This window comes from Otolemur garnettii, unplaced genomic scaffold (assembly GCF_000181295.1).
Source record: "Otolemur garnettii isolate 467f Iridium unplaced genomic scaffold, OtoGar3 scaffold00244, whole genome shotgun sequence".
NCBI classification, from domain to species: domain Eukaryota; kingdom Metazoa; phylum Chordata; class Mammalia; order Primates; family Galagidae; genus Otolemur; species Otolemur garnettii.
The window spans coordinates 1,199,327-1,217,041 of record NW_003852639.1 but is presented as its reverse complement, the minus strand read 5'-3'; the positions used below and the strand labels follow the sequence as shown (position 1 = coordinate 1,217,041).

At 53.4% G+C, this 17,715-nt stretch overlaps 2 protein-coding genes across 3 annotated transcripts in view; both read right to left on the bottom strand.

Moving 5' to 3' along the window:
* Positions 1 to 5,625: 5,625 nt before the first annotated feature.
* Positions 5,626 to 10,370, bottom strand: SLC27A3 (solute carrier family 27 member 3). Its single transcript, XM_012813012.2, has 10 exons — positions 9,673 to 10,370; positions 9,142 to 9,351; positions 8,699 to 8,857; positions 8,150 to 8,274; positions 7,728 to 7,922; positions 7,536 to 7,626; positions 7,204 to 7,402; positions 6,476 to 6,573; positions 6,238 to 6,368; positions 5,626 to 5,922 (listed from the first exon to the last, which is right to left on the bottom strand). The coding sequence occupies exons 1-10, from the start codon at positions 10,298 to 10,300 to the stop codon at positions 5,746 to 5,748; spliced, it is 2,013 nt and encodes a 670-aa protein (XP_012668466.1). The 5' UTR covers positions 10,301 to 10,370; the 3' UTR covers positions 5,626 to 5,745.
* Positions 10,371 to 12,271: 1,901 nt separating this feature from the next.
* The window catches only part of INTS3 (integrator complex subunit 3), a 51,596-nt gene continuing 46,152 nt past the window's right edge, over positions 12,272 to 17,715 (bottom strand). For both annotated transcript variants that reach the window (XM_023508314.1, XM_003802267.1), the window contains 9 exons: positions 16,844 to 16,912; positions 15,656 to 15,731; positions 15,116 to 15,229; positions 14,755 to 14,803; positions 13,624 to 13,791; positions 13,118 to 13,218; positions 12,871 to 12,943; positions 12,529 to 12,685; positions 12,272 to 12,417 (listed from right to left, as the gene is read on the bottom strand). In XM_023508314.1, coding sequence (XP_023364082.1) covers positions 12,340 to 12,417; positions 12,529 to 12,685; positions 12,871 to 12,943; positions 13,118 to 13,218; positions 13,624 to 13,791; positions 14,755 to 14,803; positions 15,116 to 15,229; positions 15,656 to 15,731; positions 16,844 to 16,912 — 885 coding nt within the window. In that variant the 3' untranslated portion in view covers positions 12,272 to 12,339. The remainder of the gene's footprint in view (positions 12,418 to 12,528; positions 12,686 to 12,870; positions 12,944 to 13,117; positions 13,219 to 13,623; positions 13,792 to 14,754; positions 14,804 to 15,115; positions 15,230 to 15,655; positions 15,732 to 16,843; positions 16,913 to 17,715) is intronic.

The following is a 17,715-nucleotide window of genomic DNA, read 5'->3' as shown; positions in this document are numbered from 1 at the left end:
GTCTCACTTTTTCGCCCTCAGTAGAGTGCAGCGGAGTCGCTCCAGCAACCTCCAACTCCTGGGCTTAGGCGATTCTTCTGCCTCAGCCTCCCAAGAGCTGGGACTACAGGCGCCCGCCACAACGCCCAGATATTTTTTGTTGCAGTTCGGCCGGGGCTGGGTTTGAACCTGCCACCCTCGGTATATGGGGCCGGCACTCTACTCACTGAGCCACAGGCGCCTCCCAAGAACCATCTCTTTACAAAAAATTTAAAAAAAATTAGCAAGAGGCACATACCAATTATCAAAGCTCCTCAGGAGGATCACTTGAGCCCAGGAGTCTGAGATTGCAGTGAGCTATGATGAACTTATTGCATTCTAGCCTGGGCCAACAGGAGATCCTGTCTCAACAAAACAAAACAAAAAAACCTTTATGGGTTTTTTTTTTTTTTTTTGCAGTTTTGGGCCAGGGCTGGGTTTGAACCTACCACCTCTGGCATATGGGACTGGTGCCCTACCCTTTTGAGCCACAGGCGCCGCCCAAAAGCCTTTGTGTGTTAAAGAACACTTTTCACAAGTGAAAAGACAACCTACAGAATGAGATAAAATATTTTCAGACTATATATATCTAATAGGAGACTTGTGTTCAGAATAAAATAAAAACTATTACAATTCAATAAAAAGGCAAATATCCCAATTTAAAAGCAAGCAAAGAATTTGAATAGACATCTCTCCAAAGGAGATATACAAATGGCCACTAGACACCTGAAAGAATAGTCAGGGTCATTAGCTACACGGAAATGGAAATCAAAACCACAGTTAGATACCACATCACCTTGACCAGGACGCCTATAGAAAAAAGCCAGATATAGGCAGTGCCTGTGCTCAGTGGGTAGGGTGCTGGCCCCATATACTGAGGGTGGCAGTTCCGAATCCGACCTCAGCCAAAATTGCAACAAAAAAATCACTGAGTGGTCTGGTGGGTGCCTGTAGTCCCAGCTACTCGGGAGGCTGAGGCAAGAGAATCACCTAAGCCCAGGAGCTGGAGGTTGCTGTGAGCTGTGACGCCACAGCACCCTACCAAGGGCAACAAGGTGAGACTGTCTCTCTTAAAAAAAAACCCCAGATATGTGTATAATGAAATTCTGAATCATGCTACAACGGAGATGAATCTTGAAGACATGCTAAGTACAAGAAGCCAGACACAAAGGCTGCATGCTAATTCCATTCATACGAAGGGTCTAGAATGGGGAAATCCACATCGGCAAAAAACAGGTTACTGGTTCCCAACTAACCTTTTAGGATAGGGTGAGGGGGATTGGTGCTTCTTGGAGGGATGAAAATGTGCTAAATTAGATAGTGGCCATGCCAATATGTCAATATGCTAAGAATACCAAATTGTACACTTTAGAAGGGTGAATATTAAGTATGTGGATTAGATCTCAATCTAGGAAAATGTATCCTGGCATTTGGCCCTAGAGGCTCAGGGATAAGTCCAGGTACTTTGTTTCCAGCCCTCCATGCAATTTTCTTTTTAGATAGGATGTCGCTGTCAGGTTGCAGTACAGTGGCATCATCATAACAGGACAGCCCAGGGGACTGTCCTGCCACTGCATCCGGAGCGGCTGAGGTTCCCAATACGCACCTCTATCTCTTACCTTCACCCGCGATGCGGAACTGCAACTTCCAGAGTTTAGGGGGCAGCTCACCCCGCCCACGAGCGCGACTCCTCCCCCCGCCCGCCTTACCTCTTTCGGACGCGCGCAGGTTTACGCTTGCGCGGCAAGGCTTAAGTGGGCGCGGGGCTGGGCCGCTTGATACCGTCTGAGTGGCTCCGGCAGCGCCGGGTCAGCGATCTTCTTGCCAGGCTACACTGGGACTGGTCACCAAAGTTCGCTCAAGGGGCTTCCGGCCCCTTTGTGCCGCACCCTCTCTCGGCTCCGTGGGGTCCCACGCGGCGGGCGGGCTCCCCACCCCGTGGGCTCGCGCTCGTGAAGCTGCAGCCCAGCAAGAGGAACAGGCTGGAGAACAACGGCCGCATACTTCCTGTCAAGGGCAACACGGTGAACAGTGCATGCTCTGCTGTGTGTAGACATGGGGGTGACTGTGTCCCAATAAAACTTTATTTGGGGATACAAATTTGAATCGCCTAGAATTTTTACGTGATACGAAATTTCATTTCATTTTCTTCAACCATCTAAAAATAAATCACCATTCTTAGTTCGATGGCTGTTCAAAGACAGGCCGCTTAGCTTGTTGACTCCTGCCTTTGAGACTGATTTGAGATCTGGTGCCTCTTTGCTTTTTCTTCTGTTTGTCAAGCACACATGACCTAAACTACCCCCAGGGAGGGCTCAAAGCTGAGAACGTTGTAGGGCCCCTCCCTCCAGCGTCCCATCCTGGCTGACCAACCTCTTGAGAAAGATGACTCACCACCTCAGAACCAACCTAGTGCATCTTGGTAAATGATCCCATATCCCATTTAGTTGTATTTAAATTGATGGTTTTTTTTTTTTTTTTGAGACGGAGCCTCAAGCTGTCCCCCTGGGTAGAGTGCTGTGGCATCACGCTCACAGCAACCTCCAACTCCTGGGCTCAAGGGAGTCTCCTGCCTCAGCCTCCCAAGCAGCTGGGACCACAGGCGCCCGCCACAACGCCCGGCTATTTTTTGGTTGCAGCCATCATTGTTGTTTGGCGGGCCCGGACTAGGGATTCGAACCCGCCACCTTAGGTGTATGTGGCTGGCGCCTTAGCCGCTTGAGCCACAGGTGCCGAGCCTGAATTGATGTTTTTGTAGGCCAACCATTTTAATTGTAGTAAATGGAGGCTCCGCATCTGTGGCTCAAGCGGCTAAGGCGCCAGCCACATACACCTAAGGTGGCGGGTTCGAATCCAGCCCCGGGCCGCCAAACAGCAATGACTGCTGCAACCAAAAATGGCCGGGCATTGTGGCGGATGGGCGCCTGTGGTACCAGCTACTTGGGAGGCGGAGGCAGAATTGCTTGTGCCCAGGAGTTGGAGGTTGCTGTGAGCTGTGATGCCACAGCACTCTACCCAGGGGGACAGCTTGAGGCTCTGTCTCAAAGAAAAATAAAAGATTGTAGTAAATGGAAAACCTAATTCCTATGTTTTTTACTTATTATTATTATTTTTGAGACAGAGTCTCAGTATGTCACCCTTGGTAGAGTGCTGTAGCGTCATAGCTCACAGCAACCTCTAACTCCTGGGCTCAAGCGATTCTCTTGCCTCCACCTCCCAAATAGCTTGGACTATAGGCAACCGCCACAAAGCCTGACTATTTTTTGGTTGCAGCCGTCATTGTTGTTTGGTGGGCCCAGGCTGGATTCAAAGCCACCAGCTCAGGTGTATGTGGCTGGCGCCTTAGCGGCACAGGCGCCGAGCCTATTATTTTAAGATAGTCTCACTACGTTGCTCTGGGTAGAGTGCCATGGCGTCACAGCTCACAGCAACCTCAAACTCCTGGCTTCAGTGATTCTCTTGCCTCAGCCTCCCAAGTAGCTGGGACTGCAGGTGCCCACCACAACGCCCGGCTATTTATTTTGTTGTCATCGTTTTTTAGCTGCCCCTGGTCAGGTTTGAATTTGCCAGCCTCATGTATGTGGCCGGCAACCTACCCAGTGAGCTATGGGCGCTGCCCCTGTTTTTCTATTTTTAGGAGTCAGGGTCTCACTCTTGCTCAAGCTCTTCTTGAACTCCTGAGCTCAAGCAATCCACCCCCTTTGGCTCCCAGAGTGCTAGGATTACAGGTGTGAGCCTCCATGTCTGGCCAATAAAGGTACATTTTTAGCTACAGTCTCCCATTTTCCCTATTTATGACTTTGGGGCACCCTACATTTTGTTTAACACAATGCATCCAAAGTATTTGTATTTCAACATTTAAGCAATGTAAAACAATTATGACTGAATATTTAAATTTTTTTGTACCATACCTTTACAATTTCGTATGTTAGGGACATTTACGGCACATCTCACTATAGGGTAGCCATGTTCAAGTGCTCAATAGCCACACATGGCCAGCAACTACCATATCCAGCAGTGTGGATTTAGGCCAAATGAAAGAGGAAGGGTGGGGAGAAAAGTTTGGTGTGTAATTCCTCAAGGGAGGAGATAGTCACTTGGCTAAGGGACTTGGGGACTCTGGGCTCAGAGTTAGGGTGATGCGAGAACAACTGCAGGGGATGCCCCAATGCCAACCACTGGCCACCTCTCCACCCCACACCTGGGAACACCCTAACTACCGCACACTTCTGGGGCAGATGAGAGAGGTGAGCAGAAAGAGCTAAATCCTGGGATCTCACCTAATGTGCACATTGTGAAGTGTGTAACACGCCCCCTGGGTGAGGGGCTCTTCTACAATTGGAACTTTGCTCTGGAAGTGAGAACAATGTAACCTAAATATTGTACCCTCATGTTAATTTAAATAAAGTTTAAAAAAAAAGAGTTAAACCTCTAATTTACTGGTCACTGTGGGAAGACGTACCCTATACTTGTCAGCATATGCTTCTGCCTGTCTATCAGTGAGGCGGAAAGAGGCTTGGGGTGGAAGGGGGTGTGTTGTACAGGGACAGGGTGCTGGCAATAGGGATCCACACTTGGTGACGGGCATGTCCTCTGACCTCACCCCTCATGTTGGAGAATGGGGCTGGAAAGGGAAAGACATCCAAAGGAAAGTAGAAAATTATAAGGCTCAACTCAAAACAGTAGGAAACTATGATTCCTAGGATAAGCAGGAGTTTTATAATTTTTTTTATTTTTATTATTATTTTCTGAAACAGAGTCTCACTCTGTCACCCTGGGTTCAGTGCCCTAATGCCATAGCTCACAGCAACCTCAGACTCCTGGGCCCAAGTGCTCCTCTTGCCTCAGCCTCCCCAGTAGATGGGACTACAGCTGTTCACCACAACACCCAGCTAGTTTTTCTATTTTTAGTAGAGAGGGAATCTCTGTCCTGGTCTCACAAACTCCTGGGCTCAGGTGATCCACCCACTTTAGCCTCCCAAAATGTTGAGATTACAAGCATGAGCTCCTCAGGCCGCAGGGTGTTTGATGAACTTTCTTAACACCTCATTCAGGGACAAGGAATGGCCAAAACATTCACACTTGCACCCTGATCCCTGTGGGGACTTCAAATTCCACCAGCACCTGTGGGCATCTGAACTGCTCTTTCTGGGAATGTCTGACAGCCATCAGGCAGGAGGAGAAAGTGACCTGCCTGAGGCTGGTGGCCCCACCCTTCCCCCTTCACCAACTGGCTCCTCAGAGAGTTGTAAAGGGCAGGGGATTGCAGCTGGCCATGGGAGAGGGCAGTGTTTCTTCCTGCCTCAGTCCACCTCTGCCATTAGTACTAAGTCCCCTACCCCCTCCTCCAACTCCCAAGACAACACTCAGGGATTAAAATGGGAGCAGATATACATGAGCACAGATGCTAAGTCACCAGGGGTTCTCCAAGGAAAAGATTCAAGCAGGTTCATCTGAGAGGAAAATCACCCAAGGTCGGGACCCTGGGTTCAGGCCACATAAAGTCAGGGCAGGAATGCAGGGACCTTTGGCTCCACGCCAGGAACCACTTCCTGGAGAGAAGCAGTTCTATAGGCGGACAAAGATGACAAATCAGAAAGAGCCAGACAGGCTCCAGACCCTTTATTACCACAAACCTAGTATATGAAAGATCTCTGACAGCCCCTGGGGCACCTGCAATACCCCCATCCCACAACATACCCCCAGGCACACTGGATACAGAAGGTCTCAGATTCGCAGGTCCCCAGACAGGACAGCCCGGTACCGGGCAGATGTGAGGGGCAGGTAGGCACCCGCAGCCTGGTCCAGAACGTAGAGGGTGGCAGACAACACATTTGGGTCAAAGCCCTCATTTGCCATCCGAACCTTCTGCTGTTTGAAGGTCTCTGTGGTGGCCAAAGACTCCTGGGAGAGGAGGTTAAGGGGTTGAAGGAAAAAGTGTTCTTCCCAGTGGGTTCAAGAGAGTGGTCTAAATTTTGTTAAGAAACCAATCTAGGGAAAGGGGTTATAAGGTCAAGTTTAGCAGAAGAGGTGACAGGGAACAGAAGGAGCCAGGCTGGGAGGAGGAGGGGTACAGGGAAAGAAGAGGCAAAGAACAGAGCGTGTGTCTGGAAAGACTATGTGGTGGGGCCCTTCCTGGAGCTTGGGAGCCATGAAGCTCCCAAAGTTGACATACGGAGTAGGTGAGTAGGGCAGGGTTGAGTGGGAGGGGCTGGTTACCTGAAGCCTTAGGAATCGAGGCTGGGCATAAGGTGGTAAGTTCTCAGAAACATGAGTGTAGAGCTGCACCAGGTCCAAAGAGTAGAGGGGACGCAGAACTAGGGCCGCCATTCCCGCCCTGCCTTCATGCCCTGGTGAGGGTGGGAGCCAGAGTGAGCCACTCCAGGCCTGACCCCATGGAGGCCTCACGTTCCTATGCCCAGCATTACCATCTCCCCCATCTTCTATGCCTAGGCACCTGGCACAGTGACTCCGTACACATTCACCTCCTGAAGAAAATCCAGGGCCTCGAAGACCTCTGCCACCTCAGTTGTGGCTATGTTCTCCCCCTTCCACCTGTTGGAGAGCAGAGACTTGAAACTTGGGAAGTAGGTCAGGGCTTTGAGGGCTTGGCAGGGAGCTAAAGAGGTCAGAGTTTAGGTGCCAGATTAGTGGGTTAGAGGGTGATTAGAGGGTTAGGAGGTCCAAGAATGAGAGATTAGGGGCGGCGCCTATGGCTCAAGGGAGTAGGGGGCTAGCCCCATATGCTGGAGGTGGCAGGTTCAAACCCAGCCCTGGCCAAAAACTGCAAATAAATAAACAAACAAATCCAAATAAAAACATTATAAAAAATAAAAAAGAATGAGAGATTAGATGAGGGCTGAGGTGAGAGATGGGGGAGTGGAGGTTTGGGTCACAGATATCAGGTGGTGACATGTCAAGAAGCTATGGACAGGCCAGGTGTGGTGTCTTACACCTGTAATCCCAGCACTCTGGGAGGCACAGGCAGGTGAATTGCTTGAGCTCAGTTCAAGACCAGCCTGAATAAGAGTGAGACAGGTCTACTAAAAAATGAAAAACTGAGGCAAGAGGATCACTTGAACCCAAGAATTTGAGTTTACTATGAGATACCATGGCACTCCACCAAGGTACCAAGGGCAACAAAGTGAGATTTTGTCTCAAAAAAAAAAAGCTATGAACAGATACCTGAAAGTGTCTCCAGTACGATCATGGAAACGAAGAAAGCCTTGGTCATCAGAGACCAATAGATCCCCAGTGTTGAAGAAAATATCTCCAGGCCGGAAGACATCCTTCAGCAGCTTTCCCTGGGCCAACTCTGGACCCCCCGCATAGCCCAGGAATGGGGACTCCTGGCTTACTGGAGCCACCAGCAGCCCTGGCTCACCTGGCAAAGTAACTGGGGTCAGGGGTGGCTGCCCACCTCACCCAGAGCCTCCTGTCTCCATCCTGCCCCATTTCCCAATTCCAGTCCTCCTCTGCCAGCCTCACCTGCCCAACCATACCACCTGAATGCAAACCTGGAGATGTAGCCACACAGTGCCCCTGGGTATCCCGAATTGGCTCCCCTGTAGTGACATCATAACGAATCAACGAGAAGGGGAAGATGTGCTGGAGGAAAGGAGACCCAGGCACCAGGTCATTTCAGTTGCGTGAGCCCTTTCCTGCCAGGCCCCCACCTTAGGGGTCCTCAGTGTCCTCTCTGCCCTCACCTTGTAAAGCCAGGAGGTGCGCCCCACTGCACCTTGCTGTCCAGTGTAGTTGAACGTAGCTACATTGCCCTCTGTTAACCCGTATGTCTCCAGCACCCGTAGGGGCCCAAAGCGCCGCACAAAACGCTCCCAGGTGTCTGGGCGCAGCCCACTGCCCACCGCCAGCCGGACCTTATGGCCACGTTCTGCCTCACTCTGAGATGAATGGAGGAATGGCAGGAGCTTTAACAGAGGAGCCAGTTCTCTACAGGGAAGTCTTATTCCCATCCCCCAGCCCTCCTGACCTCCTTCAGATGCCCATATCCCCTGCTCCCAATCTTCTCCTTGCAACTCCCAATAACTGTCTCTGATCTTGTCAAGTACCCGGCTTCCTGTGGCCCAGCCCTGTGTCAGTGGCTGTGCCAGGAACTATGCCCACGCACCAGGGGCTGGTTAACAAGGTATCGGCACAACTCCCCGATGTACTGGAACACCGTCACCCTGTGCTGCTGGCAGTCCTCCCAGAATTGACCAGCTGAGAACTTGGACTTCAGCACTACTGTGGCCCCTGCCATAAGTGGGAAGGGGAGAAGGTGAGGATATGAGAAGACAGGGGATCCCCACCCCCCTTCCAATAGTGCAATTCTCTGGGAAGGATGTGTGGGCAGACCCACAACTTGTCTTGGAGAAGTTACTGCCCTCTCCTCACTTTCCAGCCCCACATAGCCCATCCTCCATACCCCTGCCCCCAAGTCCCACCTCTCCCCTACCTGCTTCTTTCTGGAAGACACTTGCAACCCTTCCCTTGCTGTGAACCCTGGGCTGCCCTGGTTGCTAGGTCTGAGCTGTGACTTTTCTCACTAGACAAAGCTCAAGAGTAGGCCCTGCCTCTCCTTCCTCTGGCCCCTCTGCCCTGAAGGACTCACACCACCGTATGTCCTTTGTAAATGTTTGCTGCAGGAATGAATGGGGGTGGTGATGGAGAGACTGACCGATGCCCAGGCAGCCCACAATGCCCAACAGGGAGCCAGACATGTGGTAGAGTGGGAGAGCAAGGTAGATCACGTCCTCCTTGTGGAGGCCACACAGCTGGTAGAAGCCTTGGCATTGTAGGATTTTCAGATGACTGACTCGAGCAGCCTTGGGCAGACCTGTAGGGTGGTGGTTAGGGGTGAGATCACAGATGGAAGTCTGAGCTCCAAACGCTATCCCCGGTCTGTTCCTGCTAGGTTTCCCACAGAAAGAGGCAGAGATCTAGTGGACTGAGGACAGGAGGCAGGCTATCCCAGAAGCGTGAGCAGTTTGGAGGTGGTGGAAAGACGAGGGGTGGGAGGACTGGAGAGAACTGTTCCCTGGATCCTCATTCTTTCTGCTGGCCCTGTTCCCAGACCCTGCCTTCCTCTCTGGGAGGAAAGCATGGTGCCTTAGCTCTCACCGGTGGTGCCCGAGGTGAAGATGTACAAGCACGTGTCAGTCATGCTCTGGGGAGCAGAGAGGCGTCCCGGCACTGGCCCATCAGCTTCAGCCGACATTTCAGACAGCAAGTCGCGGATCCCTGCGGGATGGGTGACAGGGCCGGCAGCCCACAGGCAGAGCCCCATGGCGCTCAGGGCGGGCAGGTCAGGCTCCAGTGACTCCAGAAACTCTAGGAGGGGCAGGAAAGTATAGCTCTGCGGCTTGGCTGCTCCCCAGAAGCCTTCCACCTGCCACCTGTGCACCCCGGTTCCCATCCACACTGCTCTGGGGGAGGGTAAAGAGTGTAGACATCCCATCACGGGTTAGGGACCCGGAGTTCCCTGGGAACCAAAGATTCAGCTTTATGCCTTCGCATGAGACTCACATCCCCACTCACTTCGGAACCCCATGTAAACAGCGCCCGGGCGACAGGACCCAGACCTCTCCGACCCCAGACAGGCCCATTTCCGTAGCTGGCCCTGCCCCATTCGGCTGGGCGTTCCGGCCTTACCTGGCGCCAGTACAAGCGCGCGCGCGCCGCAGCAGCGGAGGCAGTGCAGCAGCCGGCCCCGGCGCAGGGCGCTGGGCACGAAGGCTGTGCGCAGACCCGCCTTTGCCAGCCCGAACCACAGCCACAAGAACTCTGGGCTGGCGGGGAGGAGCAGCGCCACGGTCACCCCAGGTTCCAGCGGGACCGCGGTTCCTCCACTGGCTGCCCCATTCCCGCCACGCTCCGCAAGCACCGCCTGCTCGCCTTCCCCAGCGCTCCTCGCGCCGCCATCACCTGGCCCCCCTTCCCAGCCCAGGGCGCGCAGAAAGGCGCGCGCAGCCCGGTTACTCTCGCGCTCCGCCTCCGCGTAGCTGAAGCACTGCCCGCCGTGGACGAGGAAGGTGTGCGCGGGGCGCTGCCTGGCCAGTTGTGCCAGGCGCCAGGCCAGGCTGCAGCCCCCTCCAGGACCTTCCGGGTCGGCGGCGGCCGCTGCCAGAGCGCGAGCTCTAAGAGCCCTTTTGCAGCGCACGGCGCGCACCGTGAAAGCCAAGTCTGCCGCAAGCCAGCGCAATTGCGGCCAGAGGCGCCGCTTGAGCAACAGCAGCGGCGGCAGCAGCAGCAGCAGCAGCAGCAGCAGGAGGACAGCCATGGGCTGGCTACTGTCGGCACCGTCCGACCTCCGCCGCTCACGACCTAACACCTCTGAAAGCCCCCTCCGGATTATGGGGGCCACTCGTTCCTGCAGGGAGACCTCTCCCTCCCGGGAGCGCGCGCGTTGGCACACGCCCCTTCCCACCCCGGCCTCACCACTCCCCATGGGAGGAGGGCAGAAGCCCAGGAGGCGCGCGCGTCGGGGGTAGCCCAGACTCCCGGCCCTCCCCACAGCCGACGCTCCGCCCTAGCGCGCTCCCTCCCGGCTGCGACAAGATCCCAGTCTTTCTCATATTAAGTTCTCCCCTTGGTTAGTTTAGGCATCTGGCTAACTGAACTCTGGAGTCCAGTTCTGAGAGCCAAGGCGCTTAGATCATAGTCCACCTTTCCTGCAATACCTTTTTCACCCTGATGGGAGGGTCCCATTACTCTCTCCCCAAAGAGACTGAAGACTTTGGCCCCTTGCCCATTTGATTCTGCAAGTCAGGGCAAGACAACCAGACGCATACCCTCCCGCCAGCTGCCAACAGAAGCAGCAATTCCAGGGAAGGGGTGGGGACCAAGAACTGAGTAGGGGAAAGGTGGAGGCCCAGACTGCCAGATATCTGGAGGGGCCAAGGCGCTTGAGGCCCTTCCCTTTGGGTAAGGGTACAATAATTGGGACCAGCCAGGAGAGCTTTCCATTCTGATTTTAATTGAAGCAGAGGAATAAGGAGAGAGGAAAGAAAAAGATGCCTCTGGTGTTGAAGAGTTTCAAAGTAGTAGCAGCTTTGAGGAAGGAGAGAACCTGGATTCTGTAAACAGACAAATTTGAAGGCCGAAAAGGAGCTGCCTGCAGTTTGCCCAAACTTTCCTCATTTCTCCTCAGTTCATGGCCAACCTCCTTGGGGACACAAAGCACACAAAGCCATAGCCAAGGAAGCCTTCTGCTGGCACAGTGACCAACAAGGGGCCATCCTGTGGGAGGAAGTAGCCCCTAGCCCTAGGATCTGAACTTTCCACTAGCCACACTTCTGTCCTTGGAGCCAATGTGCAGCATCCCTTCCCTGTTGAGCAGTTAGCTCTCCAGCAATTGGATCTCACAGATTCAATAAATTAGAACAAGACAAATACTGGCTTTTGGAAGCCTCTTGTCTCTTGAGGAGAAATGGTCACAGACAGACCTCAGCCTACAGGGAGACGGTGCCAGCATCAGTTTCTGCGTAGACAGGTCAGTGCCTGGCTTCTACCTCCAGTAACAGAAGGATGGCTGAGGGAACAAAGCCAAGTTCTTCCTACTCTAGACAAAAGGGGGAAGGGGCAGAGCAGGGAAGAGAAAAGGGAGATGTGAGACTTCAAGTAGGTGCCACCTAGACATGCCTGTGGAAACTCCAGCACAGAAAACAGTGCTGGCTAGTTTTATTGTCATTTAAAAACAACTTTTAAGACTCAATTATCTCTGCCAAAAGAAAAGAAAAAAGACCCAAGGAAATGGGACCATTTGACAGTTCTGTGGAACTTGCCCCTGAAATTCTCCCCTGCTCTGGCCCAGCTTGCCAACCTCTCAGGCCAACCCAAGCCTCCAGGGCACACCACAGGGGCTGTGACCACCCTCTCAGGTTCTTTCCTGAATGCTTCTGGTTAGGAAGGGGTGGGCTGGCAAGGCCAGATTAGATAGCCACTTCACACTGCACAGAGAGTGACTATCAAATGCCTGTTCAGAGATCAAGACCCATGGGGAGCAGGAAAGGCACCAAACTCAGGGACCATCTGCTCTCACCCCAGTATCTCCAGCCAGTGGCTCCTTTCTCTGTTGAAATGGTTCTTTGGGAGACTGGGGAGGAACCAGGGGCTGAGGACTTCCAACATGGTCCTACTTTGCACAGCCTCTGGCTTCAGTGAGAACCCAAACATCAGGGGGGCAGCAGTATGAGGGGCTGGACACCTGAGGGGCAGGGCAGGGCTTGAGGGCAGTGTCTCAGGCTGAGCTAGCCCCTATCAGCCTTTGACTCAGCAAAGAGTAGAGAGCCTTCCAACTGGGGTGGGGACCACAGGGCCTCAGTCACTGTCAGAGCCCACTGCGGAGGACCCTTTTCGTTTCCGCTTGGTGGGCTTCGGCTTTGTGTCTTCTTCCTCCTGAAAGAGATTGGGAGGGGAGGAGGATCAACAGCCTGGGCAGCTGCTAGCTCCAGCCTTACCCACAACCGCTGCTGCTGCTGCTTCCCTGCATCCTGGCTGGGTCCTCACCGAAGCGCTGCTGGAGCCAGACTCCTCTTCCGCATTGGGGGGCTGTGTGGCATTCTTCCGACTTCGAGGGCTGGACAGAGCTGCTTTTCGCCGGCTCTTGGGTGGTTTGGTGGAAGAGTCTTCATATTCCTCCGCCAGGGAGAAGAGGTCACTGAACCTATGGGAAAGGAGAGTGAGCTCTGTGTGGGGGCTTGCTGGTCCTGGCCACCTGCTGTCTTCTTCTTTGCTGCCAGGCCCAGTCCTCTGTTTTTCTTCAATCACTAATTGTGTCACCAGCAGGCCTCCTGTCTCCTAGGCCTCCTCCCCACTATTTTTCAAGACCAAAAGTGGAAGGAGCCTCACTTCATCTTGTGGGCTTCATCACAGCTTGCCTGGACATGCTGCAGCGCCTGGAGGATTGGGGTCTGGCTAAAAACTAGAGGGAGAAGACAGGGAAAGCAGGAAGGGAAAACAATTAGATGCCTGGGAGCTTATTCAGCAGTATCCAAAGGTTTTCTCCAACAGGTTTGGGTTTTAGCCCTGGGCATCATGCCCCAACCCCAGGTTGGCCCCAAGGGTGGTCTGGGCCAGGACAGCACCACACACATACAGTTCTGCTTTGTGTTAGTCAGGTTGAGCCGCAGGTTATCCAAGTGCTCCAGGATCTGCTCCAGAGTCAGCTGGGCCAACTTGCTGCTGGAGCTCCTCAAGCTGCACCAGAAAAAGCATGAGAGTAGTCTGAGCTAGGGAGAGTTCCAGGAATGCAAGACACCTTCCACCCCACTATAGTCCTGCACACTACCAGAGTTCCTCCTTATGACAGAGGCAACCCACACAGGGAGGGGGATAGGCAGGCTTTGCAGGCTCGGGTAGGGCAAGGGAGGTATGCACAAAACACAGAGGCCCAGCCACAGGGGTACCAAAGGAAGAGATGAGGCCTCAATGGTCCTGCAGGCCACGTGGGTTCAGACCACAAGATGTCACTCATAGGCCAGGCTGGGCCCACAGCAGCTCACTGTCACTAGGCAGCAGTCACAGCAGACTACCCCTGGGAAAGCCTGCTGACAGTGGGCAGGAAATGCTGGGCAGCCCTGTGGGTCACGGGGCCACACCCACCTCTGTCTCTTGCGAGGAAGGCTGTTGTTCTTGATCAGCAAGGATTTGATATGCTCGGCCAGCAGCTCATCGTGCTTCATGCACCAGTGCCGCAGGATGCTGGTAGTGAACTGATCATCAGGGTGGCAGGGCCGGCTCAGCACCATCTTCACCATCTCCTCACTGGGCCTATGGACAGGTGCGGGAGCCACTCACAACACAGCCACAGGGACTGCTCAATTCCCCTCACTCACTTTGCAAACTCTGTTCTCCATGCCTGCCCCCAGCCCCACTACAGCTTCCTACTCCCACATCCCTCTCCCTCTTCTCTCTGGGCCAAGGAAGGCCTGGGTTCATCTTTTGCAGAAACCAGGAGGTAAGAAATGAGATTTCAGTTATTTGGTGTTAGAAGCTGTGTGCTTGTTCCAAGAAGGAGGACCATGCCAAATCTCCCTATATCCTCTAAACAGTCAGGAAATGGACCAGGAGAATAGCCTGCTCCTCCCACCCTGTGAGAGCCATGGGCCAACCTGGTGTCCAGCTTGAGGAAGGGCAGGAGAAGAGGCTCTGGAGCCACAGGCCCACACAGCTCTCTACCTTCCTGCTTCCTCTAGGACACTGCACCACCTCTAGCCTCTCAAGCGAGAGCAAGAAGGTGGAAGGAAGGCAAAATGGGAGGAACGGAAAGATACACAGCCATTGTCCCATCATCTGGACCTGCAGCTAAAGCTCCTGTGGTGGCAGTGGGGGTCTTCTGCCGTCCCTCTTATACCTACCCTGGCAGGGAGCACAGCAGGTGCAGCTGGCTCTGCTCTGTGTGGTCCCTGCACTCTGACCCTCCCTTCTCTTGGCCTGCCTGAGTGTGGGGAGGGGAGCAGGAGCCACCAGGCCAAGATCAGAATCACTGTGGCAGCAGGAAATAGGGTTGTACCCTCCCACCCCCAAGGGCAGATCATGGTGGCAGGGAGTTAAGTCAGAGGAAACCCAGATCCCTGGAAGCTGCTTATCTGAAAGTCACACTAGGGGAAGGGCAATATAAGCAGACATCAAGGACAGGAAAAAACATGGCAAAGGAGCAGGATAGCCCTTTATACTGCAGTATCTCTTGGCATTGGGACTGAGGGCCAAAGTGACCCCAGGGGCGGAACTCACTTCTCTCTTCTGAGCTGCAGCAGTAGGCAGGACAGGGCCTCTGGGTGCTCTGCGAGGGAAGGAGAGGGGAATGTACGATTCCAGGAAAAAAGTTTGGCACCTCTCTCATCCCTCAACCAAGAGCCACTGGAGGGAGCAAGGGCAGTCTTCAACAAGGAGCCAGCGAAAGCCCTGCCCCAGTCCACCCAGCCCAAGCTCCCCCAGCCCCTGGGCTGTCCACCCAGTCCAAGCCCCTGCACTGTCCACCCAGCCTGAGCCCCTGTGCTGTCCTGGCTCAGAGGCCTGCCGGGCTCATTTGGAGAGCCTGCTCTGCATAGGCCCTGTCTTCTCCTTTGTGCTTCCAACCCACAACCCTACTCACCCTTGTATTTGAGGTGCTGAAGGATAGGGATTATGGTCTCCAGGGGGATGTTGTGGGCCAAAAAGAGCTGCCAGGCACAGTACTGCTCAAAGGTTTCCCAGTCCAGGCTTTGGACTGCAAGAGACAAAACCAACCTCTCTCCCTCCTACTCCCTTTCTCCCTCTCTCCCTGCTTGCTCCCCACCACAAGCTAATCCACTGACCACCAGCACCCCAAGCAGGGATGGCACCATGGTATAGGGGGAGGGACAGTGACCCTAAATGTAGGACCTTTCCCTCCCCACGCAAGGCTGATTCCCAGTGTTATCACAGCTTCTGTATTCCTATCAGCCCAGAGGTTAGAGGGGCAAAAGTAAGTCCTTCCAATTTATAGAGCAAGAAGCAAATCCAGAGATAATGTCCATGGCCACAAAGCAGGGTGTTGTGATGTTCTACCCCCCTGACCTCTCAGCTCCAGAGCCAGCTTTCTTGCTGGTGAAAAATGAGCTGATGTCCCACCTCCATCTCCTCTTTCAGCTGCCTGAAAGGTTTGGTCACTTACTGAGAATGTTGAGGACTGAATCTTTTCGAAACATGACCAGGTTCCCCATCATCACATGGCAGACCAGCTCCTGGAGCTAAGGAGGCAGAAGAAGGCAGAACCCATGAGCAGGACGAGGCCAGTATGGAGAGAGGTATAGGAGAGTGCATACGGGAACAAAATCAGAGAAAGCAGAAGGGCTGGGGAGACAGCACATGATGAATGCTGCAGACCCTGAAGGACAGAGGGGCTGGTAAGGTAGCAACAGGTCTGGGAACCACAGACCTACTTTGGGCAGACATAGTTGTGGAAAAGTATCACTCACACCCTGACAGCAGAGGGAGAACAATGAGTTCCACTACCTGGCCTTGCTGTGGGTCTGAGGACAAGGGAGGGCTCCAGGAGGCTATGCTCTCCACATAGGTATGGGCTGGGGTGGGGAAGGAAGAAGGACTTGAGTGCTAGACAAAGGTTTCACTCTGTCAGCCATGCTGGAGTGCAGTGGTGTCACCGCAGCTCACTGTGTCTCCAACTCCTCAGCTCAAGTGATTCTCTTGTCCCTGTCTTCCAAGTAGCTAGGACTCCAGACACACGTTGCCATGCCCAGCTAATTTTTTATTTTTAGTTTTTGAGACAGAGTCTCACTTTGTTCCCTTCAGTAGAGTGCCATGGTGTCAGCTCACAACAACCTCAAACTCTTGGGCTCAAGTAATTCTCTTGCCTCAGGCTCCCAAGTAGCTGGGACTACAGTTTTTTTCTATTTTTAATAGAGACGGTGTCTTGCTTTTTGTCAGGCTGGTCTTGAACTCCTGAGCTCAGGTAATCCAGCCCCTGGGGCCTCCCAGAGTGCTAGGATTTAAGCCACTGAGCCGAGCCTAGACTTCCTCTTTTATGTATGGAAACTGGCATAAGATAGACCCAAGCAAAGCTACAGCCTCTTGGGGAACCCTGCAGGTGGAAAGGTCAAGTAGAAATGATCTAACCATTTTCAATCTAAGCCATGGGAAAGGCATCCAGTTCAGAGCTACAAACCCCCCTCAGCTTTCTCTGTGGAGTAGGAGCACCTAAAGAACATGAAGAGTAAGGCAGACCCCAGAGGCAGTGCTTGTGGGGCCCAGCGCCCTGTCTGCAGTCCACAGATAGCAGAGGCTGGGACTCCCCAGCCCTGCCTTCCAGGCCTCTTTGGGGGTGTCACAGCTCAGTGTGTACCTGTGCAGAGTCAATGACAGCGACGATCATGTTCAGTAGCTCTCCACTCCTCAAGGTTTCATCTGGGAACTAGGCAGAGAAAGAGGGAAAAAGAGTCCAGGGTGGACCCTTTCACTTTTATCTCATAATCTATTTTTCTTCCTTATCATGTGCTCACGGCTGGGCTAGGTCAGCTAGACACAGGTCCTAAAATAACCCCTAAACAGATACCCAATAGCTACAAAGCTAGAAAATATGGACAGCATGAAGACCCTGGTTGCATGTGCATGCCATGCAGGTGTGGGAGGAAAGGACCAGGGAGCTACAGAGATGAAGCCAGAACTGAACGGTTAGGACACGACTGCTGCCTGAGTGGGGGTGGCAGCAGAATCAAAACCTTTGTATCCCTGGCTGTAAAGAAATCCAACTTGTGGCTCAGCACCTATAGCACAGTGGCTACGGCACCAGCCACATACACCAAAGGTGGTCGATTCGAGCCCAGCCCAGGCCAGCTAAACAACTGCAACAACAAAAAAAAATAGCCGGGTGGGCTCAGCACCTGTAGCTCAGTGGTTAGGGTGCCAGCCATATACACTGGAGCTGGCAGGTTCGAGCCCAGCTTGGGTCTGCCAAAAACAATGGCAACTGCAACCAGAAGATAGCTGGGCGTTGTGGCGGGCGCCTGTAGTCCCAGCTACTTGGGAGGCTGAGGCAAGAGAATCACTTGAACCGAAGAGTTTGAGGTTGCTATGAGCTGTGATGCCAAGGCACTCTACTGAGGGTAACATGGTGAGACTCTGTCTCAAAAAAAAACAAAAAAAATAGCCTGGTGTTGTGGCCGGCACCTATAGTCCCAGCTACTTGGGAGGCTGAGACAAGAGAATCGCTTTAGC

Bases quoted from the DNA above. Each gene is read 5' to 3' on its own strand.
- SLC27A3 (XM_012813012.2), bottom strand. From the start codon at position 10,300: ATGGCTGTCCTCCTGCTGCTGCTGCTGCTGCTGCTGCTGCCGCCGCTG. The intron at 7,627-7,727 runs GTGAGGGCAGAG...CCTTTCCTCCAG, and splicing joins GCACCTCCTGGCTTTACAAG to CACATCTTCCCCTTCTCGTT. The intron at 5,923-6,237 runs GTAACCAGCCCC...CTCCTCTCCCAG, and splicing joins CTCGATTCCTAAGGCTTCAG to GAGTCTTTGGCCACCACAGA.